Source organism: Fundulus heteroclitus, chromosome 15 (genome assembly GCF_011125445.2).
Source record: "Fundulus heteroclitus isolate FHET01 chromosome 15, MU-UCD_Fhet_4.1, whole genome shotgun sequence".
NCBI lineage: Eukaryota > Metazoa > Chordata > Actinopteri > Cyprinodontiformes > Fundulidae > Fundulus > Fundulus heteroclitus.
This window is the reverse complement of record NC_046375.1, coordinates 4,518,802-4,538,712: the sequence shown is the minus strand read 5'-3', so window position 1 is coordinate 4,538,712 and position 19,911 is coordinate 4,518,802. Positions and strand designations below refer to the sequence as shown.

The window sequence follows — 19,911 nt, the reverse complement described above, 5'->3', positions numbered from 1 at the left end:
ATTACTGATATGTATTCAAAGTGAGATATACAAGAGGAATACTTTAGAGCAGGGGTCACCAAACTTTTTGAAAGTGAGAGCTACTTCATTGGTGTGTCATACGAAGGGCTACCTGTACTCACCTCTGAACTAGAAGAGACAGAGTTCACCTTAACCTTATGTAAAATAATCACAATTTACATGCTTTGTTATTGATAGTCATTATATATATATATATATATATATATATATATATATATATATATATATATATATATATATATATATATATATATATAAATGCAAGTGTGAATAAACAGGAAAAGTTACAGAATAAAATAAAGTTTTAGATGCAGCTCACTGGTGAATTGGGCTTTTTTTTTTAGCACAGGCTCATGAGCACCACATTTGGTCCTCGGGGGCTACTTGGTGCCCACGGCCACGGGCACCTTGTTGGTGCCCCTGCTTTAGAGAATATGCAGCTGGCCACATTCAGCACAGCAGTCCATTAAAAATATGTTTAGATTATTTTTCAGATTACTGAACAATTCTTTATGCAATTAAACACACGCTGTAAATGTATACTCGTATAGTACGTATCTTTGACGATGCTCCGTTTCTTCTCAGGACAACCGGATCAGCCTGGTAGACTACGTGGTGTCGTACTATCTGCACAACGTGGACAAGGTATTGAAAAATAAACAGCGTTTTAATGATCTTTGTGGTTTGCTGTAGATGAAAGGTTTGTGGGTGGACAAAGACATAACTTGCTATGGTACTAGAATTGCTGTGATAAAACTCGGTAGAACTTCATGTTAATACGTGTTTTGTTTGTATTCGCCCAGAACGGCGGAACAGAAAAAAGCCTGTTTCCTCTTCCTGAACCGCAGGACGTCTTCATGGCGGCTCAGGTCAAGTTTGACGACCTCAGCAAAGACCTGAAGCAGCTTGAACAAAATCTGACAAGTACGTGCCTCTAACCCATCTTCTTTTCAGTCATGAAGGTTTCTGTACATTTCCCCAAAAAAACACGGCTACTCACAGCCTCCACCTAATTGGCTAATTGGCCAGGAATTGTAATTTTGTTGTGCGTCGTTTTTAATTGAAAATCTAAGACTGCCTGTGTAACCGTATCCCAGCAGAGGTTCCCACCGACAAAACCTCAGCTCAGTCTGGCATCTTTTTTGCACATGCGCCCCGCCCTCCACCACCAGCCCATCTTAAATATCACCACTGTGGTTTCCCCGCTGCTCGCGAGCTGTTTTTACCCGGGACTAAAAGTCTGCGTCTGTGACCAAACCCGTGTTCAAACAAAGTTTGATCGCAGAACAAAAGATTTCCTCTCCTCTCTCTTATCCCTGAGTGTGCGCTCATGACGCCATCCTGCGTGCCAGTCAGCTACGAGCCATTGTGAGGACAATGCTTACGGTGCATGTGCATGATCATGTGTTTTGTTGTGTCCCGGTACGATTTTCATGTGCGTTTTATAATGTTTGTGTGTGTGTGTGTGTGCGTGCACGTCGTCAGCGACTAGCAGGAGTCTTGCTGCTGATATACCGCCCTGGCGCCTTTCAGATCCAGCTCCTAATCCCTCTGCCCATCAGATCTGCCATTGTTGGTGCCTTTGTTGCCCATGTCGCCAGCGCAGGGAGACTGTTGCCTTCTACTTATGTAATCTCCAGACCTTCGGTATCTGCAACATCTCTGCAGAGACGCATGCATCCTTAACCTGCTCCGCTGTATCACCTGGGCACCCGTGTGGCCCTGAGATGCGTGCAGCAGATAGCTTTCTTTCCCTCTCAACACAGCTTGGTCTTATCACGCTATCAACCCAAACTATGGACTGATCTAGATCTCCTGTCGCAGCTCCCCTTTTGTTCAGTCTGTTTGAACTTCCCGCATGCCTGGTTACCAGCTTTGCTTTTGTCTTTCTTCACTCTCCCTGTGCATGTTTGGTAAGGACTCTTTTATTGTGGTTTAGTTTCTTTTAAGTGATTCGCCCTGAGCCCATTTTCTGAAACAAACAAACAAACAGACAATATATATATATATATATATATATATATATTGCATTTCCAGCAAGATGTGCAAAAGTATTCTCAAGCTTTAGTTTCCTCGGGACGAGTCCTTCTTCTGTTGATTCGGTTCTATGCCTGGACTCACGGTGACGCCGCAAAATAAACTCTTTTTTCGTCTTCAGCTTCACACCGCCAAATATCCCTGCCTCCTGAAAACCAGTCATGGGTCTTTCTCCCTCTGTCAACGTGTTTTCACTGATTTCCAGGGGTCTGTCCACGCTGTTGCCATCATTTGATCCGTCTTGGCAGAATTAAGGAGCGACGGTTTCCAGTGTCCAACAGACGATCAGTGGCGTGAAACCAACACTAGCTTTTCCATGTGGAGTCTGCTAGTTGTCTTTTCCGATTGGGGGTTTTATACGCCACTCTGCTTTCCATCCATAGTTCAAAAGCATCCCTGCTAGATAAGCAAGAGCTTACACACCGCCTGTGATTGGGTGTTGTAACTGAGCGTGTGTGAATGATTGTTTGTCTTCAACTATCTTGTTTGTCTATTTTAACTAGTCCATGTTTTATTTGTGTATTTTAATTTTCCCAGAATTTTCAGTTGTAGGTGTACAGCACTTTGTTCAATTCAATTCAATTCAATTTTATTTATATAGCGCCAATTCATGAAACATGTCATCTCAAGGCACTTTACAAAGTCAAATCAATCATATTATACAGATTGGTCAAAAATGTCCTATATAAGGGAACCAGTTGATTGCTTCAAAGTCCCAACAAGCAGCATTCACTCCTGAAGCAGCGTAGAGCTACAGGAAGAGTTGTCTTCATTGTACATGGCTTTGCAGCAATCCCTCTTACTGAGCAAGCATGAAGAGACAGTGGAAAGAAAAATCACCCATTAACGGGAAGGAAAAACCTCCAGCAGAACCGGGCTCAGTATGAACGGTCATCTGCCTCGACCGACTGGGGGTTAGAGAAGACAGAACAGAGACACAACAAGAGAAACAAAAAAGCACAGAAGCACACATTGATCCAGTAATCTGTTCTACATTAGATGGTAATAGCGGGGGATCTTTCTTCCCTTGATGATGCCACAACTAACATAACGCCAGACCAGGTGTACCTACTATGAAGAAAAAGAGAGAGAGCAAAATGTTAAAAGCTGAAATGACAACAGTCATTTCAATGCAATGCAATGCAAAACTGGAGAACAGTAGAAATCAGTAGAGTGAGAAAAATAGGCCCTGATGTCCTCCAGTAGCCTAAGCCTATAGCAGTATAACTATGAGCCACTCTAACTATAAGCTTTGTCAAAAAGGAAAGTTTTAAGATTAGTCTTTAAAAGTAAGTTGTTGACCTTTGTTCTTGTGAAGTGCGTTATAAATAAATGTGGTATCCAAGCTAACTAACATCTTTTAATAAAGAATGTATTTAGTGCTTTTCTAGACATGCTGACCACTCACAGCACTATAATGATCCACTCATACAGCAATAAGTGGGCACATATGCGGTTAACTGCCTTTGACGTGCGCTGGGATAAAACAGGAATCAAACCCACAACCTTCAAATCACAAGACATCTACTCTTCCCACTGAGTCGCAATCAACCGCGGGATTTTCTTGACCTGAAACAATGTCAGTGTAGTTTGTGGAACCGCGGTCTCACATCAGACACCCTTATTTTCATCGGATCATCTGTGTTTATGTGAAGTTTATGTGACCCCCCCCCCCCCCCCACACACACCCCGTTTGGTCTGAAATAAGCAAACTATTGTTGGAGACAAAGTCAGACAAAAGGAAAGAGAAGTTGAGATAGCCGCCGTAACAGTTTACACAAATCCTAAATAAAAAACACTATTCTTTTGTAATCTTATCTGGGAGATGTTGATCAACCGTCTGGGGCCAGTGTGTGTGTGCGTGTGTGTGTGTGTGTGTGTGTGTGTGGGGGGGGGGGGGGGTTCTGGGACCTGGCTTTATTATGACTGGCTCCGGAGACTGGCTCCTCTGATCCACTGATTGGACGTAGAGCCACAGACGGGGCTCGGGGAAAAAGGGACAGAGAGCGGAGTTTGCGTCGCCATCTCTGGGTGAATCTCAGTGAGATGTGAAAGAGGAAGCAGCGATGATACCTGCTGCTCAGCTCCAGATGGAGCTGGTTCAACCCCAGCCTCGCCAAACATGGTCAGGTATCTGCAGGTCTTGGAAAATGACTTGAGGTTCAAAGTAAAATTTTCAAATGAAGCTTTTTATTCAATTCAAAACAGGCTGTGAATAGCATTCATATTATCAGACTTTGAAGCTATTTTGTTCATTTGTACGTGTTGCGTAAATGGGCAAATACTGGCTTGGGGTGTGAAGCAAGCCATCTACGTTAAGAGAGAGAAACCAACCTTAAACAGAGGAGGGGGCCTTAGGTTCCAACTCTCAAAAACGGATGAAAACAATAGCAGTGAACTGGTCTATAATACAGCTATAGGATTAATTACGGCCAATCATCACCTCAATTATCACCCTCATTCGGGTGATCAAAATATCGTTCCTTTAAACCAGGCCTATAACAACCCTAACGACTCCTCGTTACAGAGGAGTGGACCAGTTTCGGTCCAATTTGCTGGCTTAATGGTTTTAACGACCGCCCATTACTAAGGGGTGGACCTGTTTCTGTTGAATCTGCATGTTTTCTAAGCCATTACAAGGCCTTTGTTTGGGCAGTAGTATAAAGCTTGTTACTCCACATTACTCCAGACTTTTTGAATTGAGAAAGCTTCCTGGAGAGGAAGCGAAACGTCTTCAACTACTCAAAACAAGTCCATTTGTTTTGTTTTTTACTTTTTTTGGAATGTAAATGGACAAAGTTAAATTTACGCAATTTATTAGGATAGTTTATGGTAGCTGTAACTGTGCCCACGGAGGAGTATTCAACAGTGTTAAATGTTACATTAAATATCTCCGTTTGAATTCAAAATATCGGTGCTAAAAATCTATCTTTAAAATCTGGCCGACCCTTCTGATATTAGTAAACCTGTAAAAAGACAATCATTCTTTTCTTGCTGTTATGCATTAAATTAGACTTTTTTTTTCTGTTTGAGGTGGGTTCGGATGATCAAAATTACTCCAAAATTGCAATATAAAAGAAAAATGAGAGACAAACCACTTTAAAAGACAAACGTTTACATATATATCCTAACTGTTTAGTAGAATTGCCTTCTAAACTACACTGCAAAAACAGAACTAGAAATAGGTAAAATATACTTTAAAATGAGTGTATTTGTCCTTGATTTGAGCAGGTAAATAAGATGATTTGCCAATGGAGTAAGATTTTTGCACTCAGAATAGGAACAATTCATCTCCATCATTTAATTTCAATTGCAGGATGTCTAGATATCTTATTTTATGGGTCAAAATACTCATTCCATTGGCAGATAATATTATATACCTGCTTAAATGAAGGATAAATACACTAACTTTAAGAACATTTTAATTATTTTTAGATCCGTTTTTGCAGTGTATAAAACCTGGGTCAAATGTTTTGGACATCCTTCAACAAGCTTTTTATAATAGTGTGGTGGGCTCTTGGCCCAATCTTCCTCATGGAACTGGTATAATCGAGTCGTGTTTTTAGCTTGCCTTGTTCCCTCTCAACTTTTAAGTTCTGCCCACTAATTTGATTCCATAATATAGATTTTGTTCTTCCTAACCCTTTTAACAAATCTGACGGTATGCTTCTGTTCATTGTCCGTCTTGGAGACCCATTGTGCACATTCTTCAACTTCCCAGCTAAGGTCTCAAGATGTTGCTTCTATATTTCCACATAATGTTCTTTATTCATGTTGACATGTATTTTGTGAAGGGCCCCTGTCCATCCTGCAGCAAAACACTCACAGGAAACAATGCTGTCCCTCTCATATATTACAGTCAGGATGTTGTTCTCAGGCTTGTAAGCGTTCCCGTTTTCTTCCAAAAAATTAGGTTTTATTCCCTGAGTTCATTTGAAAACTACAATCAAGCCTTTTCTGTTGCGTTTGGACTAATTTAGGGAATATTTCACAGCTTGTTCAGATGGTTTTCGCAGATTTTCCACTTGATAAAAATATTTGACATTTTAATTCACTTTATCATTGCCTTCTTTTTAGTTTAATAGGGAGATGCTTTACTTTTTTCTTTTTTTTTCTTTGCTTTTGTTTTTTAGGATGTGAGAAAAATTTACAGAAAGTCTGTTCAGAGTCTCCCGAAGACCACCTGCAGCCGTTTAAGGACAAGATGGAAGCGTTTGTTCTTACTGGTGAGAATATGCAATAAGATCCGTGAAACTGGGATCGTCTGCTTTTATTATATGTAGCATGTTAAAGAATGTTGCATAAGGAATAAGTTACTTCAAGAATATGGCAAGTTACTTCCACAATTCACTCATCATTGATCGATTTAAATCTGTTTTTTGTTTCTCTGTCCTATCTGCTCACTGTGTTATTTCATTTGTTTCAGTTCTGGGCTCTTTATTTCACTTCATGCTGTCAGACAGGTTATTTTTTAGGGGGTTATTGATTCTGCAAGAGTACTTAGTAACATTGAACTGAAATATTTAGCTTATCATAAGCAATTATTCATGTTTAAAGGGGAGCAGGCTGGTTTGGATAATTTGAAAACTGTATTTCATTTTAATCAGATCACAATGGTTCTGTAGTCTCCCTAAATAATCCTCCCATGACTATACTCATCAGATAATTGTTGCTGTCATCGCTTTACGCCCTAAAACCGAGGAGACATCTGTGTGTGAGGGAGATAGGAGGGATTCAGAGAAAAAAGGCTAGACACTCAGATTGGGATCAGGTAGATTTGGCAGTGACCGGATGCCTCCTGCTTCCAGCTCTCAGCCACTGAGCCTTCTCAAGGTGCTTTTTTACTGCCAAAAAGTTTCTTGTTTTTTTTACCTGAAGCACTTTATGAGGAGGAAAGGCTTTATTTTGATGCACGTCAGGGCTGACGACGAATTTAAGGTGCACTTCTTATTTTATTTGAGTACCGTAGCTGACCAAAAGGTTTTTCCTATTACGGTTTTCCCTTGTGTGTCCCATCAGGTACATCGAAATCAATCCAAACAATGTCTTGGCCATGACTTCACCAGAGTTTGCTGCCCCTGACATTTTTCTGAGGTCTGGGGCAGACTCCTAAAACATTTAGACCGAGACAGGCACAGATAATAAGTAGAATGACTTATTTTTGTCATAATGGCATTGCAATCTGAACAATGTCCCCACTGTTGAAAGACTGACCGTGTAATTGCAGTTTTTAAGAGATTAAATAGTCGTCTGGCTCCATTAGGCAAGAGTTATCATCATAATAGAGCTCTTCAATCTGCTCTTTCAAATATTTAAATCAAAAGGCTTTTTATGATGCGTATGGTAAAATAAGGTTTCTATGTTTCTTTGCAGCACGAAAGGAGCATGCAGAAGCGTCCTATCAGCTGATAAGTGTGCAAAAAAGGTGAGCAAATCAAACTCTTACATGCAACACAGCTTCTTTAATCTTAAAGCAGTAATTGAAAAATAAATCTATAACATTTTAACTTTGAAATGCAGAATATAAATACACTTCACTCCACTATGCTTGTGGAGTAATAACTATTGCTATTAAAATTGCTACTCACAAACCTGTTTTCAAAGAAATTAAATACACATTAGTCTGGAAAAGTGATAATTTCTTGTCCATTGAAAATACTGTTTATTGTATTACTCTGTGGCGTCTCTCCCAACACGCTCTCGGTAGACGACTTCGGGGCACAAATCATCTGGCCCTAAGCTCAGATCGTCCAATCAAAATACTTGAATTGCACACCTTACATTTACGTTCTGTCGGCTAATGTGCAACCATCTAGGCAAGGCAAATTTATTAGTACAGCAAATTTCGGTTCAACTACAATGCAAAGTACTTTACATGGTTAAAACATTGGAAAATAAAAACACAATAATGGCAAGTAAAAAAAAAACAGTTGGAATAAAATGTAGGAAAATTTTAACAAAATAGGAAAATGTAAACTAAAAGCAAATATTGACCTAAGGTTGGTTGTCCTTGCTAGCTAACTGAAGGATTGATATTTTCTTTTCAATAAATGAACATTATGAGTGAACCTTTATTTGTAATTTTATGTATAAAAATCCAATTACATTCAGTTTACATAAAATGGATTTTCTTGTGTGTTGCTTTATGATAATTTATCTGTTTAATTTAAAATCGATCAAAGTCAGGTTTTAAGTATCACACAAAAATGTGTTGCTGCTAATAGGTGTTAAATTTTTGTGCCCCACATAACTTATCATGACAGAGATGCCACTGGTATCACTTTATAAAATGTTTAATGTCATACACACAATTTTTTCTAATATTATATATATATATATGTGTGTGTGTGTGTGTGTGTGTGTGTGTGTGTGTGTGTGTGTGTATGTCAATTGTCATTTTATTTCAATTATTTAAACTCCCTTTTGTTTGTTTACTTCATTTTTTTAATTGTGTGCTCCCTCTCTGTATTTATTGCCAATGAATGTATTCATATTTATTTAGATTTTTGTGTAATTTTTTATGTTATTCAGGATATTTTTTTTTTCTTCTTTCTGCTTGTCAAAGTTTTTTCTCAGTTTGTAACTTTTTGATAAACATTGTGTTTCATTCATGTTTGAATCTCTGTCTGGTCTTGTAATATCTGTCCATTTGTGTGAATCAAACAATGACTGACTTTAGTTTCATTCAGTTTACTTATTTAATACCAGTTAGCAGGAAAATCAGCTCAGAGCGCTTAACAAGAACATCAAATTACTAACCATCCAGTGCTACACAGTTTGTTATAACTTACCTCCAATATTTCAGATGAACAAATTCGATCTTAGTTAAATTGTATAGATAGATAATATCTATCTATAAAATTCATGATTATTTGAATCTAAACATTATATCTATTAGATATAATGCTTAGATTCAAATAATCATGAATTAAATGTTTATTGCAATCACACTCAGTATATTACAGTGTTTAGCTGTGATGTTTTTCAGCTGCCTGGTGCAAGTAGGACAAGGAGTTTTCTTTTAACCCTTTTCAGAGTTATAACCATCAACACACATCTGCCTTACCTAGCTATCACATTCCTGTCTTTCCCATTTTGAGTAGTGACTAAACGAAAATGGCCTCTGTGTCAGATTACATTTAGGCCCCAGAGACAGAAGAAAATTATGGATAAATAAATAAATAAATTAGTTAAAAAAATAATTTAAAATTTGTAAAAACAAATTAAAATTTGAAATTAAAGATTGTATTTTTCTTTATTTTTTCAGTGTGAGATCATCACAGACATCTTTATTAGCAATGCCAATAAGTGCGAATAATAAATCCCAATTCCATTTTATTGTGCTCTGGGTTCAGTTTCCAGGACGTGGTTCTGTACTTTGGACTCAAACCCAAACCAGGAGAGACGGCGGTGACGACCGGCCACCTCTTCATGCTCTGGTTCGAGTTCTGTGCCGACTTCAAAGCCAGATGGAAGAGGGAGAACAAGAGCATCTCAAAACAGAGGTTTGTAATCTGTTTTCATACGTAACAATCACATTTCCACTTCGGTTTATTTCATCGTCACTTTAATTCAGGAAAGTATTTTGGTTACCCGCTTAATCTGGGGCGAGACAAATTTCTCTTTCACCGTTCTGCAAGTAATGGATGGTGGTTCAGGCAACCTATACCTTTTTGTCCTGAGTGCCTCTTCCAGTCTTTTTCAAGATCCTCTGATGTTTTCCACATGTGCAGAAAACCTTTAATGACAACATTCAGATGCCTCAAACTAGTCACTTTTTGCTACAACAAATGGCCTCTTACATTTCCTGAATGCTCCCTTTAGATTGTGTCATTTAATCCAACAGGTTAAAAGAGGCTCAGCAGTCAGTGAAGAGGATCACTGGAGAGAAAAAAGTGGAGACAAGAAAGATCAACGCCAACAGCCTGGTAAGACTGGAGTGAAATCCAGACGTTTAAAAAGAATGCAGCCATAATTAATACAGATCTACACAGGATGTCCTGCTTGGCCTCTACTTCTAACCCAATACTTTGTTTCCAACAGAAGGAGCGTCTGCGTCAGAAAGAAGCTCAAGTGACTTCACCATAAAATCTTCTGGCTTATAATGAATAAATATCCTCAGAAATCTGGAGCTGACTGATAGCGGCCCAGGACAGCGAACAACACTTTCATCAATCATTCAAAATGTGACATTTTTTTGTTCTTTAATGTCACCACAATCTGACTTTGATGACGCTATAATTTAAGTATAAAAACATAGCTGGTTAATATCTAACTATCAAACAATAGCATTTTTTTTATGTATTATTAATGTTACCAAAATATACACCTTGCATGCATTCTTACTGTATTTTTTTTCCACAAATAAAAAGAAACACCAGAAAATTATTTTGGGACATAATACTCTTGTGTTTTATTTACAAGTAAGACTGCAATACACGACACACAAATCACAGCCGTCACAAATCGAGCCGCATCGGGCTCTGCAGCAGCAGGAGGGTAAAGGAAAAGGGAAACAATGCAGCTCAATAAATTAGAATATGATTATAAACAACATTTATATTAGTAATTAATTTTAAAGTAAAAAATACAGAATATATTAATTAATTATACACCGGTTGACACATATTAAGCATTTGTGTCCGTTTAGTTTTGATAATAGCTTAAAACTGATGAAATCCTAAAACTGAATGTCCTAAAAGTGACTAAATTGCATCAGGCCAGTACAAACAGATTAATACATTCCTAAAGGAATATATTTTTAAAAAGTGGAAATATTGCTTACTTGGCAACCATCAATACCATAGACAAGGGGGGGAAGCCACTAAAGGGCTCATTAGAGGGCTATACATTTATCAGTGGCAAGTTAAGTTTGTGAATTTATCCAATGTGAGATCAATAAAGCCTATCTCATCTTAAGTGGAAGGGGAAGGTGTGATAGAAAAAGGTGCACAAGAAGCAGGGATAACCACAGCCTTGGTTGTAAAGAAAGACCCTTCCAAGAATTAAAAGGTTCAGATTTGAAGCTAAATTCTAATACTAATTATTATTATCTTTGTCATTGAAACATTTATTCCAATGAAAATCGTCCTCTTATTTTAACCATCCCTTAAGGGGAGCAGTGGGCTGCCACTGTGCGGCCCCAGGGGAGCATTCTGGGGATAGGGGTCTTGTTCCGGGAGCCACAGTGGCAGTCTGCGGGATTTAAACACAGAACCTTGCAGCCTATGTAGGAAAACAAGCACCCTGCTCTCTAACCACTGGGCCATCGCTCTCCCATTTTCTGACGAAGCACTTGTCTTTTCTTCATTCTCAGATCCCACACACTGGAAGCAGCCTTTGAAGATCACTCTTCCAGGCTGGCTGCCTGTCAGAAAATATTTACCAAAAGGAACCCAAAGTAACTTCTCAAACATCTAAACATGGCGTCCATATGTGGCACAATCCTCTGAAGTGCTTAGGCTTTGAGGAACTGATTCTTTGGAGCCATTGCTAATTGCCCAGATCTAGGTGGATGGATTCTTTTTTTACCTGCAGATGACCAGGCAGGCCTTATCTTAGTGTTAAGTGTCATTCCTACAATAAACAAGCTGCATCAAAGTTCCTCACTCCGACACCCCAACACATCTTTATTGCTCATTTCCTTTCCGTGAATAACGGTGCATTTCCGCTAGGGTTTAATCCGTTTTAATATTTACGCAGCGACACGTCTTTACGCGTTGGACCCGCTTCCGTCGCGTGTTGGGCGTCTGTCCCGGGCAGAAGAGGGTATACGTCACGGTGCTGAAGGTTTTTGGTTTGCAAGCGGAGCAGGACTGGAAGACGCTGCCGTCCTGGTAAGTGTGCCGCGGGATGTAGAAGGAGTTGCACTGGCCGTAGCAGAAGCGGTTGATGATGGTGCGGCTCAGGCAGCCCTCCTCCTGGATGATCTGCTTCAGCGGCTGCGTCTTGCACCAGTCCAGCCGCAGGTAGCGGCGCTCCGTTACGAGCAGCGCCTCCTGGCTGGACTCCAGAACCTCGTCGGTTGAGGCTGCCGAAGCAGCGCCGCGGGAGAGCAGCGCGGCGAAGGGGGATTGCAGACATCCCTCCGATCCATTGCGTGCGGATTTGTTCGGATAGGCGGCTTGGAATGCGTCGGTGTCCGCCTTGCTCGGCGGAAGGAGAAGCAGAGCGAATGCGAAGACTGCGTTGAAGATCACGCCTGAATGTGAATGCATCATTGAAGCTGAAAGGGAAACAAGAATCAGTCACTGATGGGGAGCGTTTTACGCACAGCTTTTACGCACAGAGTTAATTCCCAAATGCAAGAAATAGTTTGCCAGTGTAACATCGTTTACCCGTTGTGAGTTAGATTCCCAAATAAAACTTCGTCCTGTCAGACAGTCAACAAGATGTGCTCCCTCTGTTAGTCCTGGGTCCTCTGAAGTGGCTTTGTGAGCCTAAAGTTTTAGTTAAAGAACATCCCCCGCCCCCTTCCAAACCCCGATCCGCACTTTATCTGTCTGGAAACGGAAAAGGAGAGGGAACAAAACGCCTCCAGATTTTGTAAATGCAGATAAGTCGTTTATTTGATTTCACAGGACAAAAAAACAGAACAAAAACATTTTGGCAAGATGCAGTAAACAAGATAAGAGTTGCTGCAGCCAGAACAGAGTCCCAGCCGGAGAATATACTCAGAATATTTGCCATACCACAGTAATGATTTTCATAAGCGTCTTTAAAATAACATGAGATATTAACTTACATTTGAAGAGCAAAGTTAATCCTGTTGGGATTTATATATATTTTTAAAAAGGAATAAAAATTATCTCTGTACAGTTGTGCATGAATAAATTAATTGTGATTTAACCTCCAGATCAATATATATTTATACATCCAATGAAACAGAAGCAGATTTACTTTACACTCTCAGATTAGTGTTTTTACTCTACACATTCTTGATTGAATCTATAATTATGGGATCTTAGAATCAAAATTGGTACAGATGACTTAACCCTTAAATGGCAGCAATCTTAAATTATCATTTAAAGTTTATTTGAATCACTTTCCTTTTAAATTTTACTTCAAGCTTAAAGTACAGGATGTGTCATTTAAGGTCAAAAGTCATAATTGCAAAAAGACTTAACATATAGACTCTGATTCCTGTTACCAAATAATATTCTGATAAAATGTTCTACAAAACGGCATCAGCAAAAACTTCCTATTGTTTCACTGACATAATTTTTTTTATGAACAATTGCTTATTCTTTATCTATAAGAATTGAGATACTTTATGTGCATCACAAGATTTGGGAAGGGTTCTGTGTTGAAATGTAGAAAAATACAGTATCAACACAGCATTTTTGTGCCACAATCAAAATTAATAATAATAATAATAATAATGCTGTGCAGCTTAAAAAAACAACAACATTTATCTGAGAGGAAATCATTTTCCATGTTTGAATTCCCAAATATCAGATTGTGGGTTTTCTGGGATTTGGGGTGGTCGATGCTTCTTCCTCTTCTTCCTCTGAGAAATGGGGAACGGATTTCTTGGCGACCACATTGTCCAGCCTCTGACCCAGTAAATAAGGGTTGACGCTCTGAGGACACACAGACGAAAAATGTGGACACAGTTATGCGCAGACGTTCAGGCACACTTAAGCATTTTTGTTAAATTCATTTTTCTAATTTAAATGATTTATTAGAAGCATTCAACAACAACTGGAATCATGTTTGAAGCAAAGATAGGTGCTCAACCTTGAATGTATTTACAATATTTTCTCTAATCCACACATGTTAATATTGTATATAGACCTGCCCATTACCATACTCACTCAAAACGATATTTTAATAATTGGTTGTTGGCACATTGCATCTCAGCCACACCCTTCCTGTAACCATCAACAATTTTCTGGCATATTTTTGCTGGATATTACACCCCTCCTGTAGGTAGAACTGGTGGACCATACTTGGTTTCATGAGAGAGATTCTGCTTTTAAAGCACAGTCCATAAATTTTCAGTGAGGCTGAGGTTAGGGCCATTTCAAAACGTCACGTTAATCGGCTTTATCCAATTTCAAACCAGTTTTGACGTGGGATCATTGTCCCGTTACACCAAAATGTGTCAAAGTATAGGTCACACTGTTGTTGATTTGAGGTGAAATTGAAGAATTTGGAGGTATTTCTCAATATATATCACTTCACCCACTTTGTGAAATGCATCAGCGTCACAGGCAGACAAATAGACCCCCCAGCATGATGCTACCAGCTTGATGGTTAATATAAATGTCCTATGTTTGAAAACTTATTTAACAAACCTTTTTTTTCATTGCATCACTTCATTGGTCATAGTTATCATGGCAAAATAGCTAAATCATTATTTTTTTACCCTATAACTTTTCTCTAGGAGGCATTTGTGAGATCATTTCAAATTTCAGACCAGCTAGATTACCACATTGATGTTAAACATTCCTCCCTGTAGACGGTGATGCTGGTGTTGCATTATCTTCCAGTTTGGGACAGCGTTGAGTTCACTGAACACTCAAACCACCGTATTGTCAACTAAGGATGGCAGTTTGGGTCAAACTGTTGAAACTTGGACAAACTCGGGCGCTCCAGCAGGACAACGACTCCAAACATACGTCCAAATGTTTTTTTGTTTTTTTTTATTTAGCTGCAGCCCTCATTGAATCCTTTTCAAATGTAAGCACGTAAAGTGTGTGCATATGTAACACACTATTCAAATATTTAAAGGTTAGACAATGAGTGGGTTTGGGCAAATCTATGATAAACTCAATTTGTGCACCGCTTTTTATTTTTTTATAATTCACTAAAGTTATTTTGTTGTATAATTCCTTCACCCTGGTAAAAGGACAGGTCAAATACACCATCATCCCATTGTTGAGTCTGTTAACTTCTGACTAGGCCCTGGGTATATTTATGAAATATTAAAATCTTTTCAAACTCAAAGATTATCTAAAAAGAAATTCTTAGTGTGCAGCGAAAACAGATCAGTGTCTGAAAGCAGTGTGACGTTTTTTCTCAGACGTAATCCCACAAAGAAAAAAAAGTACTTTAAACAACTACAAAGAAATATTATACCCTTTTTCTTCTCTTTGGTCCTCCCTTCAGCTTTTGGTATAAAAGTTCCTTGTTCTGAAAGAAAATGGAAATAAATTATTTAACAAAAACACACAAAGTTGGAAATCTTTGGTTGACAGTTATTCCCCATGCTCTCAAACCAAAGAAGACATTAAATCACTCCGAAATAAAAACAGAAATGAAAAAGTAAAAATTAAAATGTGATTTTGTATTTTTAAAATGCAAAACAACTTGGTTTTGTTTAGCCACAAAGTACGAGGGGACAGTAAGAAACCACTGCGTTGTGCAGTTCATCTCAGCCTAAACTAAAGTCTTTGTGTTTTGTCCATTTTAAACATATTTTGGTAAACTAAGAAAATACTAAGAAAAAAAAACATAAAATAAATGAAGCAAAAATATCCAGTAGTAGTGCACTAACCATACCTTAAATTATACATATCTGTTGGAGCATTTGAAACAAACCAATCAATCAGAGGCTTCAGATGAGGAAAGAAATCACTTGAAACTCCTCAGAAATGACCTGGTTGTCAGAGTTTCTAGCGTTTGCTGATTTGCCAGGCCTGTACTCACCCACTTCCCCAGAGCTGGGTAGTCGTGCTCGGGGTCGAAGAGGTGCTGGTGTTTCTGAAACTCCCTGCTGAACTCGGCTGTGTCGGGAGCGTTTTCCAAGCATCCGTCTGCTGCTGTGAGCACAGAAAGACAGAACAGTCTTTGAACAACTGAACGGAGCAAGGTCAGCAGGGAACAACAGAGAGAGATTTAATGTATTATTCGTAGCTTTGATCCTATGCCCTCAAATATCAATTTATATACTGTTAACATTTACAAACACTTCAAAGAGACACATAACCATTTTTCCTCACTTTCAGACTAAATCCAACTAAAAGCTGTTTTAAATATTATTGCTATCTTGATAGAATATAAGGATTTATTTTTTTATTTCATAAAGGATTTAGTAGAATTTCCTATAAAAAATGCATGACTTAGCTCAGATGTTTTGTATATCTAAGCTTCTTACAATATGTTTCAGGAGTTTTGGTCCATTCCTCCAGACAGAACCAGTATAGCTGAATCAGATCTGTCACTTATACACATTATTCCACTTCTGGGACTGAGACCAGGACTTTGTGATGGCCACTCCAAAATATTGACTTTTTTTGTCCTTAAGCCACTTCTGTAACACGTTTGATGGTATGATTTGGGTCTCTGTCCATTTGGTAGACCCGATTACGTGACATTATGAACTTCCTAGCTTAGGTCTTGAGATGCTGCTTCTCTATTTCCACACAACTGTTCTTTCCTTCATGATTCCCTCGAGTCCCTCCCACGTCAAATCATCCACATAACCTGATTCGGCCATTGCAGCTGTGATGATATTCGACCTTCTTACTTCCCTTTTTCCCCCTCATAAAGTAACAGTGGTCATTATGGCCAAACAGGTTTTTCCATTTTAGTTTCAAGAGACCACAGGACCTGTCTCCAAAAATTTAGACCTTCCCTCATCCCTGAGACCATTTCACCACTGATCTGGCTTTTTATGTCGCCATCAGGGTGGATGGTGCCTTCCCTCTCGAGTTCCTTTTCTGCCCGTGTCGCTATTTCATTTTGGATTGATGATGCTCACTTAAAACAGCTTCAGCCAGTTTCTTCACAACATCTTCTGCTTCTGTATGTCTTTGTCTGGGACACTTGTCACCTTCAAACATCTAGAAATCTTACCAAAGGCAGAACCACGCTACAGGAGGTCCCCAACTTTCTTGCGGAGATCTTGGATTTATTTGGATTTTTATGCAATGTCCCGTAAGAAAGCAGTGTGTATGAAATATTCCTATATCAGAGTCAAATGTTGTAATCAGCCTACTAACAAACAGGCTTTTACGATTATTTTTAAAGTTGCAGTAATCTAAGTAGGCTAAATCAAATCTCCAAAGTAAGAAGAAACTAACAAAATAATGAGCTTAAGACTTCTGTCTTTTATTATTCCAGCATTTACCAATTTTAACTGAACTGGACTATGAAGGATACGGTGGGAGCTTCTACCTGTCTTTCCCAGTGGACAAGGGTTTGGAGGGTCTGGGTAGTTGTGGTCGTCACTAAAGTCTTTGGGAACATTGTCCCCGGTCAGCTCAGCCACAATGTTGGGGATGTTGCCATATGGACCCAAGTGCTGCAGGCCTTCATGAGCACCACCTGGTGGAGGTAAAAGCGCATTACAGTCACCTGTTTTTTTTTTCTTTTTTTTTTTTTTCTTTTTTTTCTACAATTAAGAAAAAACTGCTTAATTTTTACATTAACATCTTTTAACAATTAGGAAATTGAGCACCCTTGATAAAGGCCATTCTGATTCCGGGTCGCACCTGCCCAAACATAAATATATCGCCTTTTAAAATAATATATATCAAAATCAAAGCTGGCAGGCACTTATATGGGTGCGTTGATAAAGAAAGTGCTGTCATATGATCAAATCTGTCGGTGAGAATAAGGTAAAACCTTAAAAACAAGCGATTAGAAACAAGAATAGAAACTTAAGGCTGGTGGGTGGAAAAACAAGTTAAATATGATATAGAAAAAGGTTTAATAATAGATTCTGAATGAAAAGCTTTAAATAAGAGAAGACAGGGCCAACTACACTCGCTGATTGATTATTACCCTGTATGCTCTGAGGGCCAACGATGTTTGTGGCCTGGTGCGCAGGGTACTCCACCCGGGGCCGCGCGATGCCCAGCTGCTCCATGACGCCGTGCAGCAGCCGCTGGACGTCGGCCTCTGACACCTGGTCCACCGCCGTGCGGGGACTGCGGGCTGGAGCTCTGCCGAGCTGCAGGCACAGGAGAAGTCCGAGCAAAGAGAGCCGCACCACGGATCCCATTTCTGTCATCTGCGGGGATGAGGCGCACACTAAACATATTTGCACAGATGGCCCATAATCATGAGAAAACAGCTTTTTTCCCCCCCTCGCCTATCTGCACATCAGTAAGCGGAAAGGTGATCCACAACCACAACAGGTACAGTGGAGCAAGCGGGGGGCCTATACAGACCACAAGATGCAGGTTGTTTGTTTGTGAAATGGAGATGCACATTAATGATGCGCCATGCCCTTTATGAGCAGCCTATAAACAGTCCAAAAGGAGCCAAACACACGTTAAAACGACGGCCTGCTCAACTCGATTTATGTTTTATTTTTATGTATGATAGACATTTTACTGAAAGGACTAAAAATAGCTCAAACCTGAATTTGTGTTTTTCCTTACCTTGAAAGCGTTGACGGAGGGACCTGCTTATTCCTCCGTCAAGCAAGTCACCATCAAAACCGGGTTTCTGTTTTTCTTTCAAAGTAAAATGTCACATCCACCATTTTAATCCGACTTTATACCCCAAAAACAGTCGAGACATCACTACTGAACTATTCATATCCCAAATAATATCCTAATTAGTTTGTTTATAAGTTAGTTGTAGGGAAATGTGTCAAGCTTTAAGACAACATGTACGGCTTGCCACCCAACACAGGCTAGAAAAATATAACAGGGAGATAATCTTATTAGAATACATCAAAGAACATGTACAAAACATGTTCTAGGATCGGCAGCATAAAGCAAATGTATACAATAAGATTTAAATTTTAAATGAAAACAAATAAAAAAAGAATATGGTATCAAGATTGAGATATTTTCAATTCAATTCAAGTTTATTTATGTAGCGCCAATTCATGAAACATGTCATCTCAAGGCACTTTCCAAAGTCAAATTCAATCAGATTATTCAGATTGGTCAAAAAACCCTACGGATTTGTCTTCAGGTTGCAAAATATTCGCACTTTTACTCATTTCTAAGCGCATATTTGTTGCAACCGTCTGCAAAACGGTGCTTTATTTTGAAGGAATTGGTCACATTTCGGATGTATTTCAACGTTTAGACGCACTTCATGGATGGGATGCGGCTGCTAAGAAACCAGAGTTCCTGTTTTCTCGTTGGTGACGCACAATGCCACTTTACTCAACATATGTTTGCTAACGTTTCAAGAATTTAATCATTTACAATAGTTATGTTTGGTAGTAAATTATAAATTGTGCAAAAATTAACGAGGTAGGCCTTTTTTGAAGAACAGATCATTACAAAATGGCATCTTTGCATCTTACTTTATATAGATTTTTTTCTTCTACTTTGTATACAGCGCCTTGCAAAAGTATAATTTTTGAACCTTTTCCCAGTTTGTCTCTGTATTTTATTTGCTGGGATTCTCTGTGTTGGACTAATACAAATTGGGATGCAAAAGGAAAATGTTACATGGTTTTCAAAATGACGAAAATCTTAAAAGGCATTGCACATCTGTATTAAGTCCCCCTTTTTCCTGACTTGCCAAAATATAATCCGTTATTTTCCTCCAGAACTCAGTTTGTGAAAAGAAGTTCGTATTTTTACTCAATCTAAATACAGATATCCTATGAAGGTCTCAGAGGTTCATTAGAGAATATTGGTGAACAAATAGCATCATGACCTATAGAAACTGCAGACAGACCAGAGAGAAAGTTAGAGAAAATTTAATAAGTGTTAGTTTCTGAAACTATATAAGCTTTGAAAAGTTTATAGGAAGTAGAATAAAAAGTAAAGTTTTTCTATGTTAATGTCTAAAAAAAAAATCTGGCAACTTTGAACCTAGCGTGGCTGCCTGCTTAAACTGGGCTGGAGGGCATTGATCACAAGTACTGAAGAGGCTATGCTAACTTTAGAGCAGCTATTTTTCACAAATTCGACTAAATATGGAAGGGCAGCA

At 38.9% G+C, this 19,911-nt stretch overlaps 3 protein-coding genes across 5 annotated transcripts in view; 1 reads left to right on the top strand and 2 right to left on the bottom strand.

Annotated features, from left to right (window-relative positions):
• fmn1 (formin 1) overlaps positions 1-10,446 on the top strand; it is a 28,157-nt gene extending 17,711 nt beyond the window's left edge. For both annotated transcript variants that reach the window (XM_036147242.1, XM_036147243.1), the window contains 7 exons: positions 607-666; positions 825-945; positions 6,192-6,284; positions 7,432-7,483; positions 9,414-9,563; positions 9,905-9,986; positions 10,102-10,446. In XM_036147242.1, the coding sequence (XP_036003135.1) occupies positions 607-666; positions 825-945; positions 6,192-6,284; positions 7,432-7,483; positions 9,414-9,563; positions 9,905-9,986; positions 10,102-10,146 (603 nt within the window). In that variant the 3' untranslated portion in view covers positions 10,147-10,446. The remainder of the gene's footprint in view (positions 1-606; positions 667-824; positions 946-6,191; positions 6,285-7,431; positions 7,484-9,413; positions 9,564-9,904; positions 9,987-10,101) is intronic.
• Positions 10,447-11,580: 1,134 nt separating this feature from the next.
• Positions 11,581-12,531, bottom strand: grem1a (gremlin 1a, DAN family BMP antagonist). Its single transcript, XM_012875821.3, has 2 exons — positions 12,396-12,531; positions 11,581-12,283 (listed from the first exon to the last, which is right to left on the bottom strand). Exon 2 carries the CDS (start codon positions 12,276-12,278, stop codon positions 11,736-11,738), a length of 543 nt encoding a protein of 180 aa, XP_012731275.2. The 5' UTR covers positions 12,279-12,283; positions 12,396-12,531; the 3' UTR covers positions 11,581-11,735.
• A 77-nt stretch (positions 12,532-12,608) lies between these two features.
• LOC105935439 (neuroendocrine protein 7B2) lies at positions 12,609-18,476 on the bottom strand. Of its 2 annotated transcripts, none has more exons than XM_012875817.3 (6): positions 18,393-18,476; positions 17,791-18,019; positions 17,182-17,331; positions 15,712-15,824; positions 15,142-15,195; positions 12,609-13,640 (listed from the first exon to the last, which is right to left on the bottom strand). In XM_012875817.3, the coding sequence occupies exons 2-6, from the start codon at positions 18,017-18,019 to the stop codon at positions 13,512-13,514; spliced, it is 675 nt and encodes a 224-aa protein (XP_012731271.1). In that variant the 5' UTR covers positions 18,393-18,476; the 3' UTR covers positions 12,609-13,511. The 2 variants fall into 2 exon arrangements, with proteins under 2 accessions (XP_012731271.1, XP_036003138.1); XM_036147245.1 differs by having other exon boundaries at positions 18,371-18,423.
• Positions 18,477-19,911: the final 1,435 nt, after the last annotated feature.